We start from the raw sequence: 22,281 nt of genomic DNA, 5'->3' as shown, positions 1-22,281 counted from the left end.
CAGGAAGAAATTGTAAAGTCTACTTTGGCCTTCATTAGGAAAGGCATTCCAATCTTGAGCGGAGCATCCTCAAATGACACATGACCTGTTTTACAGAATGAGAGATGCTCTAGAAATCCTAGGGGATAAAGGTTTAAAATATATAATTTGACTCTAATACAAAGCATGGGACCAGGAGGAAGTCTCACTTGTCTTTTGACATGCAGTCAAAAGTGACTCAACTCCTCTAACTTCCTAGTAGCTCCTGAGATTTCATAGGCACGTAGACAAGCGACAGATAGCGGTAGGTGCAGCTTTCAAAGGAACGGCAAGGAAACAATTTTGTTCCTATGAAGATCACCAACACAGAGAAGGCATTTATGGAGGCTTTATTGTCCTCATCTTGTCTAACTGCAAATAAACTGTAGCTTGCATACACAAAGGACTTTAAGGTTTCCAAAAAGGAATCCTGTAAGCCTCCAGAGAATTGCAAATGGTATGGCTCTTGTGATTAACATAGATTGCAATGTTTCAATGAGATTTCTGATGCCAAGGCAGTGCGAGCTAAGAGGAGGTCTGCAGATTATCTTGGGGGGGGGGGGGTGGATTGCTCCAGATGGCCAAGAAGGCATTTTCTGGCTAGGTCGCCTATGGGAAGGGCAAACTTCAGCAATGAGTGGATTAAAAACAGATTTCTGCTGGAGGTATGCAATCACCATTTGGGCAAGGAAAAAGGAAGCCTTTTGCTGAATTTGGAGTCCATGTTTCGGAGTTGTGCCAGATTTTTTCTCCCTCCGAGTGCTTTTTAAAAAATGAATAAATAACCCGCAAGGACATTTAATACTGCTGGATAATAAAAAGTTTGGTCAGATGGGAATGCTATTTATAGATGGTCGCATTGACGTAAGGCTTCATTGTGAATGCACAGTGAGTTGAGATAAGTCAAACTTTTGGATAGCAAAGGCTTGTATAACAGGGGTGCTGTTCTACAAACACGCTCACAAAGGCAGACGGTTTGAATCAACTACTTTGTACAGTGAGACGGACTGATTTTAACAAAGCTGTGTTGATAGACGTGCTGACCTGGCCTAGGTTGTTAGGTCAGCTGGAGTGTCTTTAAATGAATGTAGACGGGGTCATGAGGGCTGTCCTCACCTTTGCATCAAATGGTTGCTGCCCGACCCACGCTTTGCATGTGCTTGAGCAGGAGAGATATTTGCAGCCAAAGTTTGGGGATGTGGCAGGTTCTGTCAGGGAGATTTATTTTATTAAGAGTCCACTTTTAAGAAAACTCAAGGCATATAACAAAAAAAAAAGTCAGCAAGAAGTAGTGGGGACACATAATGTTATCAATTCAATGACAATCTTTGTTCCCTCAAAAAATATTTACATTTTTCTGATGCAGCAGCAGCAGCAGCTACCTTTAAATCCTCAGTCTTTTAAATGTTCATGATCAAATCTAACCGGGAGTGAAAAGAGATCCATTTTCATTTATGGTTAATCTCCTTTATAAATTATGTAATAGTGTCACAGCTGTCCTCAACCCCCAGTCCGGGAACTGGGACCGGTCCGTGAATCAGGTGATACCGGGCCGCGGCTCCGCCTTGTCCTCCTCCCCGGCTGCTGCCTCAGGAGCTGCCCTGCCACTCTGCCGCCAGCTCACCTTTGGTGCTCTCTGGTGGCCGCCATGGCTGGGGCTCCCCCTCGGGATGGCACTGCGCAGCTGCTGCTGGCAGCACCCCCAGTGGGCGGTGGAAAGTCAGGAGCACCAGCGGGAAAGCAAGTGGAGCAGGGGCTCAGGCGGCGGCGGTGACATCCCTCGGCAAAAGACTACCCCCCCCCCGTGCCCCAGTAAAATTGTCAAGTGTTGACTGGTCCCTGGTGATAAAAAAGTAAGGGACCACTGCTATAAGGTACTAGTGAGTTTTTAGCTACTGTCTTTAGGTATCTTTTGGTAATGGTATCTCAGGTATTCAACGCTGAGAAAAAAGAGAGATGTGAACAACCACATTTAAAATGGTTCTGAAGGAGGCCAGAGGTATCTCAATGGCACTTTAGCAAAGGCAGACATGGTAAATAACTGAGAATCCGGTCCATTGAACCTTTAATTATCTCCAGGAGCAAGCAACTTAATTTTGCCAATAAAGTTCCAAGGCCCCAGTCTGTTGCAACACAGTGCCCTCTAGCATAATACTCAAGACACACTCCAAATTACTATGAGGTGCAATCTTGTGTCCAGAGGAAATTTACAATCTGGAAGTGACCACCTTCTGCTTCAGAAATCACTTATCACTGAGTCACCAAGTCTCCTTCATACCTGCTTGTATTTTGAGCTTATGTACCTGTAAGATATTTTGAGAAGAGTCTGTTTTGTGTACCCAAGAGCTGGTGGAACATGGTGGACAAGAGCAGTAATGTCAGGATGAAATTTATGTATTAAAGAAAGCATATGGGGATATGGTGGGAGATACTCACTGACTGACTGACTAAATAATAGTAGTTTCCCTGGTATATTTATTGTAAGGATTACCAAAATCATGGGTTGGGCAAGTAGCAAGGATAAAAGAGCAACCAAAGTATAAGCAGTAGTCAAATATGGGGCCCTGTTTGGGGAAGGGGGAATCCCCCATGTCTGCTGATATTTGATAGCCTCTGGGTAGTTTCATGTTAAAGCTACTGTTCCATTATGGCTAGGATACTCGAATCTAGGAGGCCTGGGTTCAAATTACTATCCATCCATGGAGCTTGCTGGATGATCTTACACCAGACACTGTCACTCAGCCTATCTACATCATTGGTATGTTGTTGAGGATAAAAATGAAGAATTATATGTGCTACCCAGAGCTCCTTAGGAAAAAGATAGGATAAAAGATGATTAGATACAAAACACAGAGATCCATTATGTTCACTGGCAATTATTTACATGGGTCTTGTTTCTAAATATGCCATATGATTGCCTTATGATACACTATAGCGGTATAGCTATGGCCCAGACCAGCACTACCTGGGGTGGTCAAACTGCAGCTCTCCAGATGTCCATGGACTACACTAACCATGAGCCCCTGCCAGTATTTGGATGAGCCCTGATTAGCATTTGGTAGGGAGACCACCAAGGAACTCCAGCATCACTTTGAAGAGGCAGGGTATAATAGAACCCTGAAAACACCCTATGTACTGCCAAATTTTGTACTGCGGCCATTAAATTGCACAAAATTTTGCATTTTTATGTTTATAACTCTACAGTGTGTTATGTTTATAACTCTAAAGTATGTTTATAACTCTACAGTGATCATGATTTAAATTGTGATTTTATGATTCTTAACATTTTATCTTGTGTTTTTGATCAATATTTTACTTGTTTTGCTATCCTAATATTGGTTGAAAAAACTGTAAATAAAGTGTTGTTGCTGAGGCAGGCAATATGAACTTTACCTGTCTTGAAACCCTACAGGATCATGAGCAGTCAGCTGTAAATTAATACCACTTTATGTGCACATACTAGAAAGTATCTCAGAGTGACTACTAATGGGAACTTTTTTTGGCTACCCAATAAAAGTACAGCCGAAAGCCACACTACAAAAAATGCTTCCCCATTTTGGAGTCCACACACAACCAAAAAATCCCCTCAGTTGCCCACCTACCATGTCTTGGGTAGGTTCATGATGAGGGAGACACAGTCATTCAAACGTCTTGGGCCCACAGACCATTTGGGACTTAAAATGCTGGCTGGGAAGTGGCGACTAAATTTTGCACCAATCTTATTCAAGCTGTTTTAATGGCAGCATAGCAGCGGGACAAGACAAGTTGACAAGCTGCTCTGTTTCAGTCCTTGAAACGATCTCTTTCTACCCGTTCTTTCAGCCGCAGCTGCTTCAAGGTAGGAACCACCTGCCAGCCACAAGCCCCACCAGGCAGAGCTCTTCCTACATTCCTAAAATGTGGGGTAGGTGTCATACTGGAGAACAATGCTCAAACAAGCCACAGGTGGCATGTTGAAGACCCATCTGTGGCTCCTGAGCCATTGAGAGTGTTACTGCCTTAGAATGTTATACCACTTCCTGGGAGAAGTTTTACACCAGATTTTCTCACCATGAAGGCGCACTTAATAAATCTTTGCACAAGATCTTGTTCCTGGGTACACTTAACAGCAAAGCCTTGTGGTTAAAAGTTGGATAATAGTAGTCCCCCCCCCCCCCATGCCTTCTGGTCCCTGAGGCCACATGTACAGATGTACAGTGCAGAGTCACTATCACCCAGGGGAGCTTTGCTGCCAGGGTACCAATGTCCTTGGATCTTGTACCTCTAACTTCTTGGGATGTGGAATGGTATAATAGAGGCCACTCACATCAGACCTATGCAGGGAGATAGCCACGGAAGCCTTTGCAGAGTAAAGCAATGGCAAATCAACTCTGCTTATTTTTTACCTTGAAAATCCTATGAGGTCAAGTTATGACATGACGGCACATCACACACACAACCTTCATCTTCCACCCTAAAGGACCAATATGTATCTATTGTCTAACTCAGCCTTTCCAACCTTTTGACCATAGGGGAGCCCCTGAAATAAGTTTTCAGATTTCAAGAAGCCCCGGAAGTGTTGTCAGCTGGCCACAAGCCACCATGCCCCCAGAAGTGACATCAGTACCTGAGCCCTCCTTTTGTTCCCTCCCCTCTGCCTCTACTATGGTGACTCTTCCTCATATAGAGCGGAAAGAAGAATAAGAACTGAGAAGACAGACTGGACCCCCCCCCCCCAATCCCATGCCACTTCAGAGCTCTGGCGGACTCCCATGGGTCCATGGACCCCTGGTTGGGAATCCCTGCACAATCCAGCGACGGTGTCTACCCCTAGCGGTATTTGCATCCGGGGGAGGGAAATTCAGGATGAGCCAGTGTTTCTGCTTTCCACGTGATGGACAGCCTGGTCATGGGAAGCCGCCATGGGGTCTTCTTGCCAGAGCCCCGTGCAGGCACTGGAGTGGCCGTGCAGGCAGAGCGCCCTCCCCTTTCCCTTTCCCTCCGGGGCGCCCAGGGGGACCCGACACACTCCAGGTAGGCTCTTCCCTGCTCCCCGCGCGTTTCCCTGCGGCGGCGAGCGGCCTCCAGCCACACGTGGCGACCGTCCTCCCCCCCTGGCCCAGGAACAGCCCCTACATGGAGCGGCAGGCCTGGCGGCGGGCCCGCCCCCGACCGCGGAGGGGGTCTCCGATTCCCCTGGCCGGGCCGACGGCCGCTCCCCTTTTCCTGGGGGATGAGGTAATGCGGGGCTGCGATTGGTCCGGGGGGCGGGCCCCCGAGAGGGGCGCGGGCGCGACTATAACTCCCAGCGGCGGCCGGGAGCCGAGCAGCCGAACGAAGGCGCTCCGGAGCGGCGAACTTGCGCGGGACGGCCAAGCTCCAGCTGCTCACACGCCCCCTTCCCGGAGTCCCGCCGGCGCCGCTCGCCTCTCCGCCTGTCCGCCGCGCCCCTTGGCGTGCCCCGCAGCCGACCCTCCGCGCCCGCCTCCCTTCGCCTCCGTCTCCGCCGGCATGGCCGGGTGGCTGCTGAGCCTGGTGGCGCTGCTGGGCGGCTGGAGCCTGAACGACTGGGTGGCCGAAGCCTGCACCTGCGTGCCCATTCACCCCCAGGATGCCTTCTGCAACTCGGACATCGGTGAGTCGCCTCTGCCCCTCTACCCCGGGCGCGTCAGGTGGGGACGGGCCCCGGGCTGGGGAGGGACAGGCGGCGCTGGCTGGCAGGTGAAGGGACCTGGGGTGGGAGGGGGCCGCAGGGGATGGGGATAAGAAGTAACAAGAGCAATAATATAATAAGTAATAATAATGAAGGGGGCGTTGGGAACCGAGCCGTCTCTGGTCCGTGTCCCTGTCCTCCGCGCGCAGTTGCCAGCAGGCTTTCTCCTCCACATGGGAAGGGCACGCCTATCGAGTGCCAGGGGTGTTATGTTTACCGACCTCTGGAAAGTTCTGTGCCGCTGCATGGGGTTAGGATGCCTGGAGTGAGTTCCTTTTTTTTGGGGGGGGGGGGGGGTTGAGTAAAAAGGCAGCTTCAGAGTAGGAATGGGGAGACTGACTGTTTTGAAGCTTTGACTAAATCCATGCCTGAAGAATTGGCTTCCAGATGTACGGGTCCGTCCCTTCTCTGCCCGGTCTGTCTATCTGTTGGGCTTGCAAATGAAATGCAGGCGATGTGCACAAAGTACAGCGGTTAATTTCCGTTATGAAGTCTTTTTTTCTGTACATGGGAGGAATGACGGAGCCCATATTCTAAATCAAAGCTCTGGGTAAAAAGGTTCCCTCGAAAAGCGAGAGAAAAGTATTGCATGGATTTCTGGATCTTAGCAACAGTCAGATCCCCTCTCCCTCCCGAACAAAAACAAGTTGTGCAGCCGACATTTCCTTCGCTCTCTCAAACAGGTTTAATGTTAAGTCAATCATATAAGAAACTTGGGGCAGACGTCCCGCTCCCAGTGGCTAGCGGCCAGCATTTGGTCAAGTGCTGTTCATGGTAATGACTCACAACTGTTCTTATGGATGCCACTGGGCAAAAACATAAGACAGGGTATGGATATGTTATATTTTCTTTGTGCTGGGATCTGTACAGGTTTAATGTGTGCGCGTTTTCTAGCTTCGGGCATCAAAGTGTACCGCTTGACCTTGGGAAACAAGGGGTTAGATCTCACTAGGATTTCACTCAGTCACATCCAGTACAGATTTTGTTTATGCAGGTCCCATGATCCTTGCTTTGGTCAAAGGGAGATCCTTCAATCGCTTTTCACTAGTGGGAAAACTGGTCGGACCCAACCCGTACTGCATGTTAAGAAAGAAAACAAGCTTTAACTAGTGCATTTGCTAGTGCTTTATGACACTTTTCTTCTCAAAGGGTTTTTTAATTTAAAAAGTCAGTCTCATGCTTGGGTTAAGATGGATCTCATCAAACCATCCTCTCTTATTCTGCATTGCTTTTATTTTGAGGGTTTTGTGGCAACCATTCATGCACTTTCATTTATCACTTGGAAGTGGCTCATCTGTTGTATAATTAAAAAAAATGTCCGTTATGCCTATACTCAGAGGACCGGCAGAATTTATCTCTGTTAGGAAACAGTCTCTGCTGAGTGAGAAAGAACTAAACGATCACATCCTGAAACTATTTTTCCTTAGTTCTGGTGGTGCTGGTCTGGATTCCCTTTTACATGCACCCTGGCTGTTATGCTTTCAGCTACAGCTTGCTCCCACACTGCTGGAGGGAGGGTGTCTGTGTAAAGGCATGCGTTTCCTCTAACAGAGGATTTAGTAGAGTACATAAGCGCCACCCAGCCCTTGGAAAGGTACATTGCTTGTGTGGCTTGCTACGCATACTATTAGTGGTACCATATGGGCAGAACTGGCATAGAGGCAATAATGACTGCAGTAGTTGAGGAGCATATACTTGGGGGGGGGGGGGATTAGATATTTCCATGTGCCAGAAGGCAGAAGGATGCCTCATCCTTCACAGGAGCTCTTTTTATGGGAATAGGAGAGGCTATCCACCTACAGTATTAGTTATACATTCAAGTTGCTTTCATCTTTGCTTCTTTCAAAACTGACATATTCCAGGGCTTTATAGAGAAAAAAAATTACAGTTTCAGCAATTAAAGAGTTACTAAAAGCATAAAACATATTCTCCATAAAGATATTCTGCTCAGAGCAATGGGATCATATTAGTTAATGCTGGCCCTCAGTACAGGGGTGCATGTTTTAGCACTTCTTTTTACTCCTGATACAGAGATTCTGACATCACCTCTCAACCCCCTGCCCCCACTGTATAGGGCACTGGTTTATTTTTTTTTTTTTTAAGTTACAGAGGTGAAAATAACTTAAAATTCTTACGACTGTGATTTCTTGAGGGTGGGGAGAGGATGGTGGCCACTTTCTTACTGGCACCCCATAGATGTTCAGTGACTTTAAAAAAATTCTCTAGCTATTTTTTTTAATGCTGGGTTTTACTTTATAGTTGTTAAGAGGATCCCTTTATTGAGTTGGAACAACTTCAGTGAAAATATTTTTGCTGCTTTTTTTGCTTTGTATGAGTGGGCCTATCAGCTGTGGTGCCAATGTGAACTTGTCTATTTCATGAAAACAAGTTTGGGAAGCCAACTTGTCTGCTTCTAAGGCAGAACTTTTCCACCTGCCTGTAACTTGCTGTAATGCCTGGGAATGTATGTTACCCTCTACTCCCTAAACACTATATCTGGATAAGCCTTTTTCTTGCTTTGTTAATGATAGTGAATCTAAAACACACACTCCTACTGATACTTTCTGTAAACAAGGCAATGCAATAAAGGTGGTTGTTTGTTTTTTGCCTGTGTTTATATTATTTATTTATTATTATATTTATATACCACCCTCCCCGAAGTCTCAGGGCGGTTTACAGGGAACAGGAAAAGATACAGATAACATATGGTAACAGGTGATAACAGCAATAACATTATAACAACAATAACTTAACATGATCACAACAATAACATTAGAAAATGGTGGGATTGCAAGAGCCTCAGCTCAACTCTTACTAGGACCCAGTGGGTTAGGCAGATTAGTGTCAGTCGTAGTAATAGGGGGGGGGGCTGGGGGGCCAATGGGAAGCGATGGCTTGGGTCGACCTCAACCAAATGCCTGGCGGAGGAGCTCTCTTTTGCAGCCCCTGTGGAACTATTTAGGTTCTGTCAGGGTTGTTTTAGATTGGACTTAACATTGGTAAAGGTCTTGAATACTCTCCAGTCAGAATTAATCATGTTGCTGCCCCACTGTTTTAAATGTGGGAGAGACTTAAGTACAAGTTGTCTACTGTAATGCCTGGTGCTTTCTCCTTGTTCAAAGAAAACTCCCAGCAAATAATTTACGGGATAAGAAGATTGGCTGTTGGCCCTCCATGCCATGAAAACCTTCAGCTACTCATTTCTACTGATTTAACTTCTATTAAAGAGACAGGACATTTTTCTCCAGGCCTGTTGGCAACCCAATGCTGCCAGTCTACATAACAGCGGCAGATTCTTACTCCCTGTTTAATCAAGGCAGCACTGCAATACAAACCTCCCTACACAAGGGCTTATAGTAGGTTCAGAATTAGACGTAGGCAGATCCTAGAGCAGGGGTAGTCAATGTGTGGTCCTCCAGATGTCCATGGACTACAATTCCCATAAGCCCCTACCAGCATTTGCTGGACATCTGGAGGACCACAGGTTGACTACCCCTGTCTTAGAGGAAGAGCTACTTTCTTTGCCTCCGGAGTCTTTCCCCGTATACCTTTTCATCCATAGACATACGTTAGAAAGCGCCAGTCCAGAGTTGGAGCACTGATTGGTTTGCAACAGGGTGTGCATTCATTTGCAACAATCAATAAGAGACGGCATATGTAGCCAAAAACAAACGTTTCCTATATAAGAGGGTCAGTTTCTGAAGCCCTTGTTCAAACTTGTCAAGTCCATGAGTCTGTGAAGGGAGGACGAGGGCTTTAAACGGCCAAGCGCTTCGTTAAAGGAAGTGCTCTGCCAGCATCTCTTTAGTAAACATTGCCATACTTCTCATGAGCCAAAGGGGGAAGAATTGGAGACAGACTTCTAGCTGCTGAAGAGTTAAGTGTTACCATGGAGAACTGTAGCAGTGTACTAGTTTGGTTCTTAGACAGAGTAAACTACATGCTGTTTTATAAAATGTGTATTGGGTTTGTGTGTGTGGCGGGGAGAAGTGGCTGAGAATTAGCAGCATGTGTTTGGTTTTTTCCATGGCCCATCATACTCAAATATTAAGCCTTTAAAGGGAGGAGTTAAACATATGGAGGGATGGTGCTTGAGGTGAGGCTGCCCAGACAGATCTATAGAGGAGGCTCTTGTAACTCTGCAAGTAAATGGTCTTGTAACTAGCAAGATGGCAGCCTGGAAAGGACTTGCAGTGTGGGATTTTAAAGCAAATATTAGCTTAGGACTTGGGGAAAGAGCACATGCACCTTGTGAGAAAGCCCTTGCCGAAATTCAGCAGCCAGATGAGCTCATTCGTTTTGCTGCATAATTTGGCATGGGTCTCTTTAAAGGCAGTTGCCAAGGAAGAGCTGGACTCATCTCCAGTCTTCCCCTGCACTGATGATTTCCTCTCAGTTACACTTTGGAAGATTAAGTATTTATTATCCGGATCACAAGCAGCATATCATGAGGCAGTGTTGACAGTCCTCCTTCCCCTTCTGGTTTGCTTGGACCATTGCTGGTTACCTCTTGTCATTTATGGATTCTTTAGCTCCTCTGTAGAATCGTGATCTACAGATAACAAGCCAGCTCTTATTTTTGTGGCCTCTTATTCCAGAACAAAAGAAAGTTAAGATCCATCAATGTATTTAAACCCTTACTTAACTGGAATGTGTAAACAACACAGAGCAAATTCAAGCATAATTATCCCATGCAATCAAACTTGGGGCTCCTGCCCATGGTCATTCAATAAACTAGCCAGGTAGGGATGCCAGTCTCCAAGTGGGACCTGGGGATCCCCCAGAATCATAGTGCACCTCCCGGCTACAGAGGTCAGTTCCCCTGGAGAGAATGGATGCTCTGGAGGGTGGATTCTATGGCATTGTGCCCCACTGGGGTCCCTGCCCTCCCCAGTCTCCACCCCATATATTAAAAGGAATTCTCCAGCCTGGAGCTGGCAACCATACCCCCACCCCTGCTAGTGGCTACGGAGGTCCTGACAGCCCTACAGCAAGGTGACATTGGCCCTACCAAAAATGCACTTGATTTGGTTGCCCATTACATATTTATCCCAGCCTTCCTCAGAGAGGTTCAGGGTAGGGTACGCTGTCCTTGCTTCCTCTGTTTTATCTTCACAACAGCCTTCTGAAGTAGGTTAAGCTGACTGACTAGTCCAGGATCATTCAATAACCATTCATGGCAGATTTGGAATTTGAACCCACGTCTCCTTAACTAACCTATAATGCCCGTTCCTAGGTTGCTTCAGAACACTGTCTTTTACTGTAAATGTTTTGTTTCACTGCATCTCTTTTTCAGCTATAGTTTACTATTATGCAGAGTTTTTCTTAATTGAGAAAACGGTCAAAACTGATCCTTTACCTGCATCTCTGAGAATTTAAGAGTCCGGAAAGACCTCTAATACATGGTTTTGCTGAAAGTGTACCGAGTTAGCACTGTCTTACAGTGTTTCTGGCTCTCTATTCAGTGCCATGTGCTGCTGTCCTGTGCATGTTAGGAGCATAATTGAGACCTACTTTAGGGTAATTTGAATATCCAGGACTGGAAAGTATTATTCAAAAAAAGCAAAAGGATATAGTGGTGCAAAAGCCCTGTGGATGTGACGAAACAGTTTTGTCGCTTTTGCCCTGCACAGATTTCCTCCCTTTTGTTTGTATATGTGGACCTCTGGCAGGAATAATGGACACAAACGCTTTGTCTCCACTTGACAAAACCACGATCATTCCAGCAGGTGTGTTGTGCTTTTTTGTTGTTGCATTTGCCTCACTTTTGGCAGGAGAAGCAGGAACTTTTCAGATTGTGGCATGTGACATTTCTGTTCCCCCTTTCCCCACACATTTCTGAGAAGAAGAAGAAGAAGAATTGGTTCTTATATGACACTTTTCTCTACTCAGCTGGCTGCATGTGAAGGAGGAGTAGGGAATCAAACCCGGCTCCCCAGATTAGAAGTCCATGCTCTTACCCACTACACCAAGCTGGCTCTTGAAGAAGATATTATAAATATTAGCAAGAAAGCCCATTGCAACCAGGAATGCAATGGTCACTAGGAACCAGGGGACACTGGCAGGTGCAGATATCACTCCTGCAGCAGGAGCCATAAGAGGTAATCAGGGTTTGTTCAGCAGGGAATCAAGGCTCGTTTGCAGTTTGGGGCAGCTGGCTCTGTTTGTCTGTCTCTCTCCCTCGCAGCAGGAACCATAGCATGTGATCAGGGCTCACTTGTAGGGCTCTCTGTCTCTCTCTCTCAGGCATCTGAGAGCAAAGTGGCTAGTGTCCAGGGAAGGAGGGCGGGAGCTGTAGGGGCAGGGCCAATCTGGCCGCACCCTGACTGGCCCTATTCCAACTCAGACACCCCAGACTCATTCCACCACCCCCCCAGGCTGTTTCACAAATATTAAGAGGAACAATGGATAAGGATAAATCTCGCTCAATTTAATCTATCAACCCCAGTTACACTTAGACAGGAAAAAAATGTCCTCTGGCTACTCCATTTCCCCAGCCCTTTTCGGACTAAAAGTTTGAATAACATTTAAACATGAGCATATGTCTCATATCGTGCAAGGAATTCTCTGAGGTAACGGGGTGGATATCGTGGTCTGCGTTTTGGGAAGGTTTGCCTGAAAACATGATGCTTGGTTCAATTTAGATCTGGACATAAAACCGCTCCCCCCCCCCATCCCAGTCCGCATTGCTTGCTAGCATCTGCATTCAGTGCACTGCCATGATTTGTTTGCCAGTATTCCTGTTCCTAACGTGCTTCCAATAACATGCACAGCTCATAAGATAGTTAAATTCCATCAAGCTTGGAATCCTTTGGCTCCAGAAAGCAAGTTTTCATTAGCGATAACATCCCCATGAAATCTCCAGATGGTAATCAGGCCCCTGCTCCATGAGGCTCACGGTGCTTCTGCTAAACATCCTTCTAAGCCCATTGGAGTCTGTGGGTTTAGAAGGGTGTTGCTCTGCCTAGGATGGCACAGTTTGGGTCACATCACAGGTGCTGTCTCTAGGCTCATGTGCTATGAGAGATGCCTGATGGGCCCTGTTCAGGGGCAAAGCACGTTGGGGGAATGGTAGCAGATAGTTTAGAGTCTGAATGACAGCTAGGGAGGCCAGCTCTAGGGTTTCAGAGTGCTTGGTGCCCTGTGGAATTGGTTACAAGCCAAAGTGTTTTTCTTCCAGAAGTGTAACGGCATTTCCATGTACTGGAGGATTACATAATGCAATTCTGAAGGGTTCTGTTAGTATCTAGTTACTGCTGCACATGCTTACGCCAAGTCTCCTGTGGGAAGTAAACTCCCAAACTTGAGCAGAGAGCCAGATGTTCTACCCTTTCCTCTCAGCGTTCTTCCTTCTGACTGGCCAAGGGTTTGCCTTCCTTGATTTAATACAGTTCTGGAAAGCTTTTCTTGATTGCTCAAAGTGGATCATAGTGAAAACAGTCTAAAAACTAACCTGAAACCCGACAGACTAATGCAACTAAAACCAAGCCAGGGAAGGGTCTTCCTAAATAATACAGCCTTCAGTTGCCATGTAAATTGGTGAAAGAAGAGTCAGCCTTTCCTTCAGCAGGTACCCTATTTCCCACTTAGGGTCAGGAAATTCCTGGAGATTTGGAGGCAGACCAGGGGAGGGCAGAGTTTGGGAAGGGGTGAAACCTCAGCAGGGTATAATGGCAGAGACCCCCTCCAAAACAGCCATTTCCTACAGGGGAACTAATCCTGGAGCCTGGCAACCCTAGGGCTGCCACATTCTAGCCCTGGCTGCCACAGGGACGTTAGAATGACCCTTGTTGTGAGGATCTAAGATTGTTCGAGGCTCCTATGGGAAGAGACAGTCCTCTTCCATATCTTCTTTGCCTGCTCTCAGTTGATATGGGCTTCTGTAATATTTGGAAAGATTGTTTGTAGGGATGTACGGTGTGTGTGTGTGTGTGTGCACACATGGAGCCAGCAGAATTCCCCCCTCCCTTCTTGTATCTTTCCTGTCTAAAGATTACACAGTAGAAAAGGGAACCAGCCTTGTAGAGGCTTGGAATCATATTCTGGTCATGTAACCCACAAAAAACTGTAGCATCTTAAAGTTTAACAATAGTATCACAGCATACACACCGTCCCCTCAAAAGATCTCATTAGGGCAGGATATAAACCACTCCCAACTGGCAATGAATTGAGAACGCAATACACATCCAAAGAAGGACAATTACTTCCTGAAGTTATACAGCCCTTCCCAGTTTCTACTGAGAACAATCTGTCTCATAGCATCAGATTTATATGTTGATGTCAACTCAGCAATTTCAGCCTAGCTTCTGGTACCTAGGTGCCAGTATCAAATTTCTAGGCCTTCATTCTGCCACATGCCTGAGATGTTCCCAGCCACAGGTATTTATTTGCCGTGCATCAATCAACACTTCTCTTCCGTCTGCTTTGAACTGCCTTATAGCACGTCACATTATTGGCCTGTCACGCTCCGTATTATCTACCGCCACTGGCAAGAAGAGACAGGTCTTCTGCAATATGTGCTACCTGAGATCTTTTAATGGTAGGTGTCAGGGATTGAAGCTGCAACAACCTAAATTGCCCTCGCTCTTCTTTCCGCCATAGAATGGACCTATCTTCTCTTATTCTAATTTCATTATTAACCATATTGAGCATTTATATAGTACTTAAAAGTGCTACATGATTCTTCCTGAGCCAGCTTGGTGTAGTGGTTAGGAGTGTGGAGTTCTAATCTGTCGAGCCGGGTTTGAATCTGCACTCCCCCACATGTTACCAGTTGGGTGGCCTTGGGCTCACCACAGCACTGAGAATACTGCTCTGACTGAGCAGGAATATCCGGGCTCTCTCAGCCTCACCTACCTCACAGGGTGTCTGTTGTGGGGAGAGGAAAGAGAAGGTAACTGTAAGCCGCTTTGAGCCTCCTTCGGGTAGAGAAAAGCGGCATATAAGAACCATATCTTTTCTTTCTTTCTTCTTCTCCTTCTCCTCCTCCTTCTCTCCTTTCTTAGATTCTCTTACATCAAACCTATGAGGTACATTAGGGCTGATCCTGCGTTGAGCAGGGGGTTGGACTAGATGGCCTGTATGGCCCCTTCCAACTCTGATTCTATGATTACCGGCTCGAAGTTCCGGGGCAGAGTGGGAATTTGAATCCGGGTCTCCTAAATCCTAGCCTGATACTTTCGTCATTTTAATCATGCTGGCTTTCTTTCTTTCTATATACATTATTTCAGTAAACCTCACAACAGTCCTGTGAGGCAGTGGTTCTCAGCCAGAGGTATGTGTACCAGTTGTGTGAAACCAGATTCTCATAACAATTACTAAGCGCTCACATGCCCTCAATCTTCACATTCACCTGCAATGATAAGATGTAAACATAAATGTCCTTAAAAAAGTGTTGTTTTTGTTTCTATGTGTCGAGAACAGGCTCTTTCATAGAGTGACTGTTGGGATATAAGATACAAACAGGTGAGAGATCCCTACCCCCGATATAAAGTACCTTAATATTATCTTGCAGAAGGCCACTTACTAAAACAAGTTGGTGGTGATGGAAAATGCCATCAAGTCACAGCTGACTTATGGCGATCCTGAAGGGTTTTCAAGGCAAAAGATGAATAAAGGTAGTTTGCCATTGCTGGCCTCTGCATAATCACCCTGGACTTCTGAGGTGATTTCCAATCCAAATCCTAGTTACACTTATCTAATGCCATTGCCCTCCTTGACTGCATTAAGGATCACACTGGTAATGACATCATTCTGGGCTGGACTGTGTGCGCCAGGGGCTTTCTTCCTCTGTGCGTACACGGGACATGGTGGAGCATGTTGCCCTGCCGCTAGGAGTTGGCGTCGGCCCAGTGTGGCAGCTGCTGTGCATAAACAGTCTGAGAGGGTAATGCCCCTCCCCGGTCACGTGATTGGTTTTGGACCCTCCCAATCAGCTTGAAAGCTTTGGAAATCTTTTCTACATCTGATATGTGTGCACAGTCCCAGTATGGGACTGTATAGAAGCCACCACAATGAACACTGATAGGCATTTCTAATTTGATAAAACACAGAATAGCAACTAACTTGGCCCTAAGAAGTTGCTCTGGAGAGACAGAATAAAGGGAAAACAGGAACGGGCCTAATTTAACATCCAGAATAGGGAGTCAACCTCAGGTCCCTGGCAGATAGGAGTTTTTATAAAAGCAAAGAAATGAATTTCCAAGCACTGAGCCCCACCCTAGGGGGCTGTTACAGCAAAATCCTGATCCCTTCCTTCATTACCGTGCAGTGGGTGGCCTGTCTTGCATGACTTTTTTAATGTGTTCTTAAACATCTTAATTATCACTCGTGCTCAGTTTGAAATAAAACTGCACCCAAATTTTTTTCCTCAGTTAAACCAATTGAATATATTGTTCATGCCATAAGCTAAGCATTGTGGAATTCCGTTTTCCTGTCTGTACAAGATTCAGGGACACAGAGAGAAAAACCTCCCAAATTCAGTGTCCTGTTTTATATTCATTCCTACAACTACTTTGTGCCAAGCAGAACTAGGCTGCCCTGATATTTAGCGTCTCTAGTAATATGGTAATGATTGCCCCTGAAGGTGCCAGAGCCAGAGTTCAGTGCCATAAGGCAGGGGTAGTCATTTGCTGGCAGGGGCTCATGGGAATGGTAGTCCATGGACATCTGGAGGACCACAGGTTGACTACCCCTACCATAAGGAGTTACAAATTGCCCTCTCCCCCACTGCCAATCTGGAAGGGTTGCCATCAGTCCAATTTGGAGGGCAGGGGAGAACTCTGGCTTGCCACTCTCCATCCCAATCTCAGAGTGAGACTCTTGTAAAATTAGTTGCTGGCCAGAAATCATCAAGACTTTACAGCTTGCAGGTAAAGATCCGCCCAGATAGTTCAAACGAATGGGTTGGATCCTCTTAATCATGAATGTGAGGTCTTCATGGAATAGATCTTTCCCCTACCCTTGAGTCTGCAGCCTCTTGCATTTCCTGAAATGCCACTCTTGAAAATGAGACAGGGACAGGGGCATGGCTCAGGGGGCTGTAGTGAAAAGGGGGAGTTGGCAGAAATCACCATTCTTCTCTAGGGAGGTGATTTGTGCTGATTTCCCCCTTCAAGCTGCACAGAATCCCAATAACCTCAAGAGTCCCTTGTCAGGCAGGAGCAGCTTACAGGGGGAGGAATGAAGAAGTGGGTAGAGATTCATTCTGAGAATTCCTGTTCATGCTTGATCCAACCCGTTGTGTGTAACTCAGCATTCCATCTTGGCTTTGCCCTGTTACGACTGCAAGACCATAAGGCTACAGCAGTTATTTAATCCTAAACTAGAAAAACTGGAGGCACTTGTAGGTTATCCCTCCCTAGGTCTAATGGTGCTATGCCCCATTGGTTCCTCTTTGTTTTCCCCACCAGCTCTTTCCCCTTAGATGCTGGCTTTTGTGCACCTACATATCTTATCTGCTTGTAGTCTGAGTTGGGGCATCAAACTCCTGCCATGGTACCCAAGTTAAGTTTTAATCCCAGCTTTACTTTCTTTTTCACAGATGCTGGATGCAAATGTTTTGTTGCCGACAGCTTTGTTGGGTTGCCAGCTCTGTGTTGAGAAGTTCCTGGAGATTTTGGGGTGAAACCCAGGAAGGTTATGTTTGGGAAAGGGTATAATGCCATAGAATATACTTGTCAAAACAGCCATCTTCTCCAGGGGAACTGATCTCTGTTGGGTGCAGTTTTGGGAGATCTTCAACTATTATCTGGAGGTTAAACAATAATAAGTCTGTGCAAAGCAAAAATAGCAACAAGACATTTTACTAGTGTGTACCTTCTACTAGAATACATACAAATAAGTTATTATTCAGGGAATAAATCCTCCTTGGTTCTCAAACAATTTCTAGTAATTAAATTTGTTGTCGCTATGCTTCATTGGGAGAACTAAAGATATAAGATAAACAAAAGTAAGGAGGATCAATTCCCTAAATAATAACATATTTGTTTATATTCAAGTAGAAGCTACACACTAGTAAAATTTCTTTTTTATACTTTTGCCTTGCATGGACTCATGATTGTTTAACCTATTCACTGTGTGGCCACAGTTAGTTTACTCATTCCCTGGAGGTTGGCAACCTAATTTTCCCTAAGCATCTGGTATGTTCTTGGACCCCAGTTTGGGTCAGAGGCTTCACTCTCATACACAACAACATATGGTAAATGTGTTTTTGGTTGTTGGGGAATTATCATTATCTCAATAAACATATATAGTTTGAAACTATGAGAGACAAAGGAGTCTTGGTGGATGCAGTCATACCAGCATCTTGAATGTTACATGCACAAACCTTGTCAATTGAATCTGTGTCTGAGAATTATGACAAGACTATGAGAAGGTTTCCTTAGATGAGAAATTTAAATTAGAAACAGTGGTCCAGGACAGATGCAAGAATACAAATCTAGATTCCACTGAATTCTGACCATCTTTAGGACAGGCGAAAATGGACACCTATTCACTATTGGGAGATAAGAACTTTTCCTCCAGTGTCCCACTTTATAAGTAATTGCAATAAGCAATCACATGTACATAGACTCTTTAGAGTACTTAGGACTCTTTAATCCTTCATGTAAACGGGTACGGTAGTACAAAAACAAAGATTTCTTTCCATAAATTTGGCTCAGGAGCTAGAGGTGTGTGCTTGCTTTGTAGAGGGAAGACAGATGTGAACAATAAGGAATGTTGGGTAAGCCATTTTGGACTCTGTGTCTGATATTTTAACGATTTTAAGAATAATTCTGCACATGAAGAAGGAAGTTTCAAAACAACAGCTGAAAACTAGTTCACTCTTCTCTCTGGTGTGACATTCCCCCTTCCCTTGAAGCAACACAGTTCAGTACATTAAATGACACTAACAACAAAAAATTGCAAGATACTTTACACAACCATGATGATTTTATGTACTCGGCATCTTTGCTGTTGGCGGGATAAGGTTCCAGAAATGAGACAAAGGTCTCTTGAGTTCTGTAGCAACAAAATAAATGTTGACCATAGTCCAAATTCCTGATACTGTTTACATAAGCCCTTTCTAAAAAGAAATAGGACTTAGAGAGTAAGACGCAATAAACAGCTTAGAGGAGCTTGGGGTAAAACCTCAGCAAAACTTTGTATTAATGCATAATTAACAGTCACCTTGACCTTGTTCTCCTAGCAAGATGTGAACAGGAAAATACAAGCACTGACCAGTATGGCACATAATTGGGCCTTGAAAGGGGAGACTGATTTGCAATCCTCAGTCACTTGTTGAAAGCTCATTGGGTCAGTTATTCCCTCACAAAGCTCATAGGTATCTTACTTTGAGCTCCTTGCAGGAAGGGCAGAATAAGCAAGGTGGGAGATGGTACCAACATAATGACAGGCATCCTTCCTCTTAACTACCTTGCACCCAACACAAGTTCTGTTATCCAAATGGACATGTAGGAATGCCAAGCTTGATCAGCTAAGTGGTCTTCTGGCCAGCTCTCTCTCTCTTGCATAAAAAGTGTGTGTTCCAGTGTGGTTTATAGGCAAGAAAGAACTAATAATTTCTGACATTACCAGTTAGGAAGTCACAGAAAACTGTGGCTAGTTATGAACTGGGAAGTATTCAGTCTTAGGAAGAGTCATATGATCTTGAGGGCTTCCTGGATCATTTTTACCATGAGCAAATCATAGAACAAAACTGCTAGATTTATCAGCATCTTGTTTTCACAGCGCCAGAGTAAATCAGTTTACCTCCTTTCATGGCTTAATCTATTTTGTTTCAATAAACTTGTCTATATTACCCAAACCTCCATGGAATGCTCTTTCTGACCGTTTATGCACTGGAGGTTTCATGCTGGACTGCAGGCGGAAATTTTAGTCGTGGCAGGTTGCCCCACCTCTTCCTGCACCCACATGGGGGAGCATTTGGTCTGGTGTGCCTCATCTGCCCCCCGATTTGTGCTCCTGCACAGGAGCTGGGGCAGTGAAGTTCCTAGTGTGTAAACGGTCTCTGAGATACTAAAAGAAATGTAAATAGCTTAGAATATAACACATAAACGTAACCAGTGGTTGTCTCAAAGGGAAAGGCAAGCATCTTAATATGTCTTCTTTGTTCATTGGAAGAAAAACAGGGCATAAATAAAGTATAAGAATGATCTTTTACACCTTGCTACTTAAAATTGGCTTGGGCTCATTAAACTTGGCTCCTAAAATCAAGTAATTAAAGCTTCAGTTTACTTAATCCATTGTAGTATTAAGATATGCACTCTTAGGTTCAGCCTATGGTAGCTATTAATCCCAGTGATAGCTGTCTCTAGTAAACAGCCTTAACTATTTCTCATAAATTGCCCTTAGCCGCAGGGGAGAGAGGGGGCCCCTCTGGTGGGACAGTTTGTGAGTCTTAATACTAATAATGATTGATCTCACATTGATGTTGGTCTTCCTGCAGTTTTCCTGCCTCACAAAGCCATAAAATGCCAATTGTTCTCTAGAATATGCAATAAGTCCCAACATGAAACATGGATTAACACCGAGGCAGCTTTTTAAGGTACCTATGTAACGCTAGGCCTGATCTCTAGCCAAGGCAGTCATCCTTTAATTTTCATGGGCACTAATCTCACTCAAGTAATCCTTTTATGAAATGAATACTGTGGGGGGGGGGGAGAATTTCGTAGTGCTTGTTCTCCAACAAAATCCCGAGAAAACAGCACATTTGTCTGAAAGTGGTGCAGACCTAACTGTGGGGAAAGTAGGCTGAAAAGAATTAGCATGCTGTATTCATAAAAAGAAAGTAGACAGGATGTATTAGAGAAACTGAAAAAGGCTAAAGTTACACCCACAACAGGTTTTTGGGCATCTGGGCAGATTAAAAATGCAAACTCCACATTTTCCTCAATTGACTCTCACTATGAGAAAGTCTGTGGAAATGTCATTAGGGATTTTTGTTGTATATTGAAGTTGAATCTCATTGCTTGAGAGCAGGACTCCCCATTATGGTGTCTGTGCATGCCAAGGCGTTCAATGAAAGTAGGTGTGGCCAGCAGGGCCTCTAAGTGGCCATTGGAGATCTGATTGGTTGTGCAGATTTTTTTGTAAAGTTATTTTAGTAGAAGATACAACCATAGAACAACACAAGATATACTGTTTTAAAAGGCATCCTGTAAAATAGGGGTAGTCAACCTGTGGTCCTCCAGATGTCCGTGGACTACAATCCCCATGAGCCCCTACCAGCGTTTGCTGACAGGGGCTCATGGGAATTGTAGTCCATGAATGTCTGGAGGACCACAGGTTGACTACCCCTGCTGTAAAATATAACTTCTGCCTGAATTGTCAAAGAGTTACTATTAGAGTTATGCATAATCTCTTTCTGACATTTTGTGGTTGGCTCCACCTCTTCTGGCAACCATTTTGAGGTTGCACCCACCACCCAATAGGAGAGAGGTGGTCTAGAAATTGAAATGGAATAATAATAATGTCAGCATTCCAAAGATGGCCACAGGCTCCAAAAAGTTGGGTATCTCTGATTTAGAAGATAGGAAGAAAGTAGAAAGAGAACTCAGTGGGCTGTCATTGCCTAAGATCTCAGTTCTGTCCCCCATGTTGCCTGGTATGCCTGTGAACAACATGAATATGTTGCTGCCTCAGAAGGATAACAAGAGTTTTCTACTAAAGATTTGTCTTCATAGCAGATTCTTCTGGAACAGCTAAATTGTGTGTGTTGTGATTAAGAGCGGCAGACTCTAATCTGGAGAACCAGGTTTGATTCCTCACTCCTCCACATGCAGTCAGATGGTTGGCCGTGGACTAGTCATGGTTCTCTGAGGGCTGTTCTTGCAGATCAGTTCTCTTAGAGCTCTCTCATTCCCCACCTACCTCACAGGGTGTTTGTTGTGGGAAGAGGAAGGGAGGCCAGTTGGAAGTCGCTTTGGGACTCCTTCAGGCAGTGAAAAGTGGGGTAGAAAAACCAAGGTCTTCTTCTATTTATGGGTGTGGAAAAACTCTGAAAATGTTTTGCTAGTCTTTTCTAAATATTTGTTAGATTTATGTGTGAAAAGGTCTCCAAACTGGGTTTGCATTTCATTTTAAGCAAAATGTGATATTGATATTTTAAAAAATCTACTGTGAAATTTTGAGAACCCTCTTTTGACTTTTCTCAGAATCCCATAGGTGATTTTCTTGAAAAGGAATGCCAACATTCAATTTCAATTTACTTTAGGTAAAATTTCAGCAGCAACTCTAATCGATACCAGCCAACACCTGTGAGGTGAAATGTGGTCCCCAACCTTTTTATCACCGGGGACCACTCAACGCCGGGGACCACTCACCGGGGACCACTCAACGCCTTTTACTGAGGCCCGGTGTGGGGGGGTAGTTTACTCCTCTACTCTCAACCACTGCCCTAGCGCTCTCTGATCGCTATGGTAATGTTTAAACATCCCTTCAAAATAAGATACAGACATGCCACAACAATGAAGTGTGTTGTAAAGGGCTGGGGGGGATGCAGTAAAGGGCCAGGGGGGGGGAGAAGGCGTACTTTGGGGCCCACCTCCAATTAGTCGAAGGACCACATG

At 45.1% G+C, this 22,281-nt stretch overlaps 2 protein-coding genes across 4 annotated transcripts in view; one reads left to right on the top strand and one right to left on the bottom strand.

Annotated features, from left to right (window-relative positions):
• The window catches only part of SYN3 (synapsin III), a 218,315-nt gene that overhangs the window by 93,212 nt on the left and 102,822 nt on the right, over window positions 1-22,281 (bottom strand). The gene's annotated exons all lie outside the window — the stretch shown is intronic.
• Window positions 5,119-22,281, top strand: part of TIMP3 (TIMP metallopeptidase inhibitor 3) — a 56,591-nt gene continuing 39,428 nt past the window's right edge. Inside the window, exon 1 of the mRNA XM_077339672.1 lies at window positions 5,119-5,632. Coding sequence (XP_077195787.1) covers window positions 5,134-5,632 — 499 coding nt within the window. The 5' untranslated portion in view covers window positions 5,119-5,133. The remainder of the gene's footprint in view (window positions 5,633-22,281) is intronic.

Source organism: Paroedura picta, chromosome 5 (assembly GCF_049243985.1).
Source record: "Paroedura picta isolate Pp20150507F chromosome 5, Ppicta_v3.0, whole genome shotgun sequence".
Lineage (NCBI taxonomy): Eukaryota > Metazoa > Chordata > Lepidosauria > Squamata > Gekkonidae > Paroedura > Paroedura picta.
This window is presented reverse-complemented; position numbering and strand designations above follow the sequence as displayed.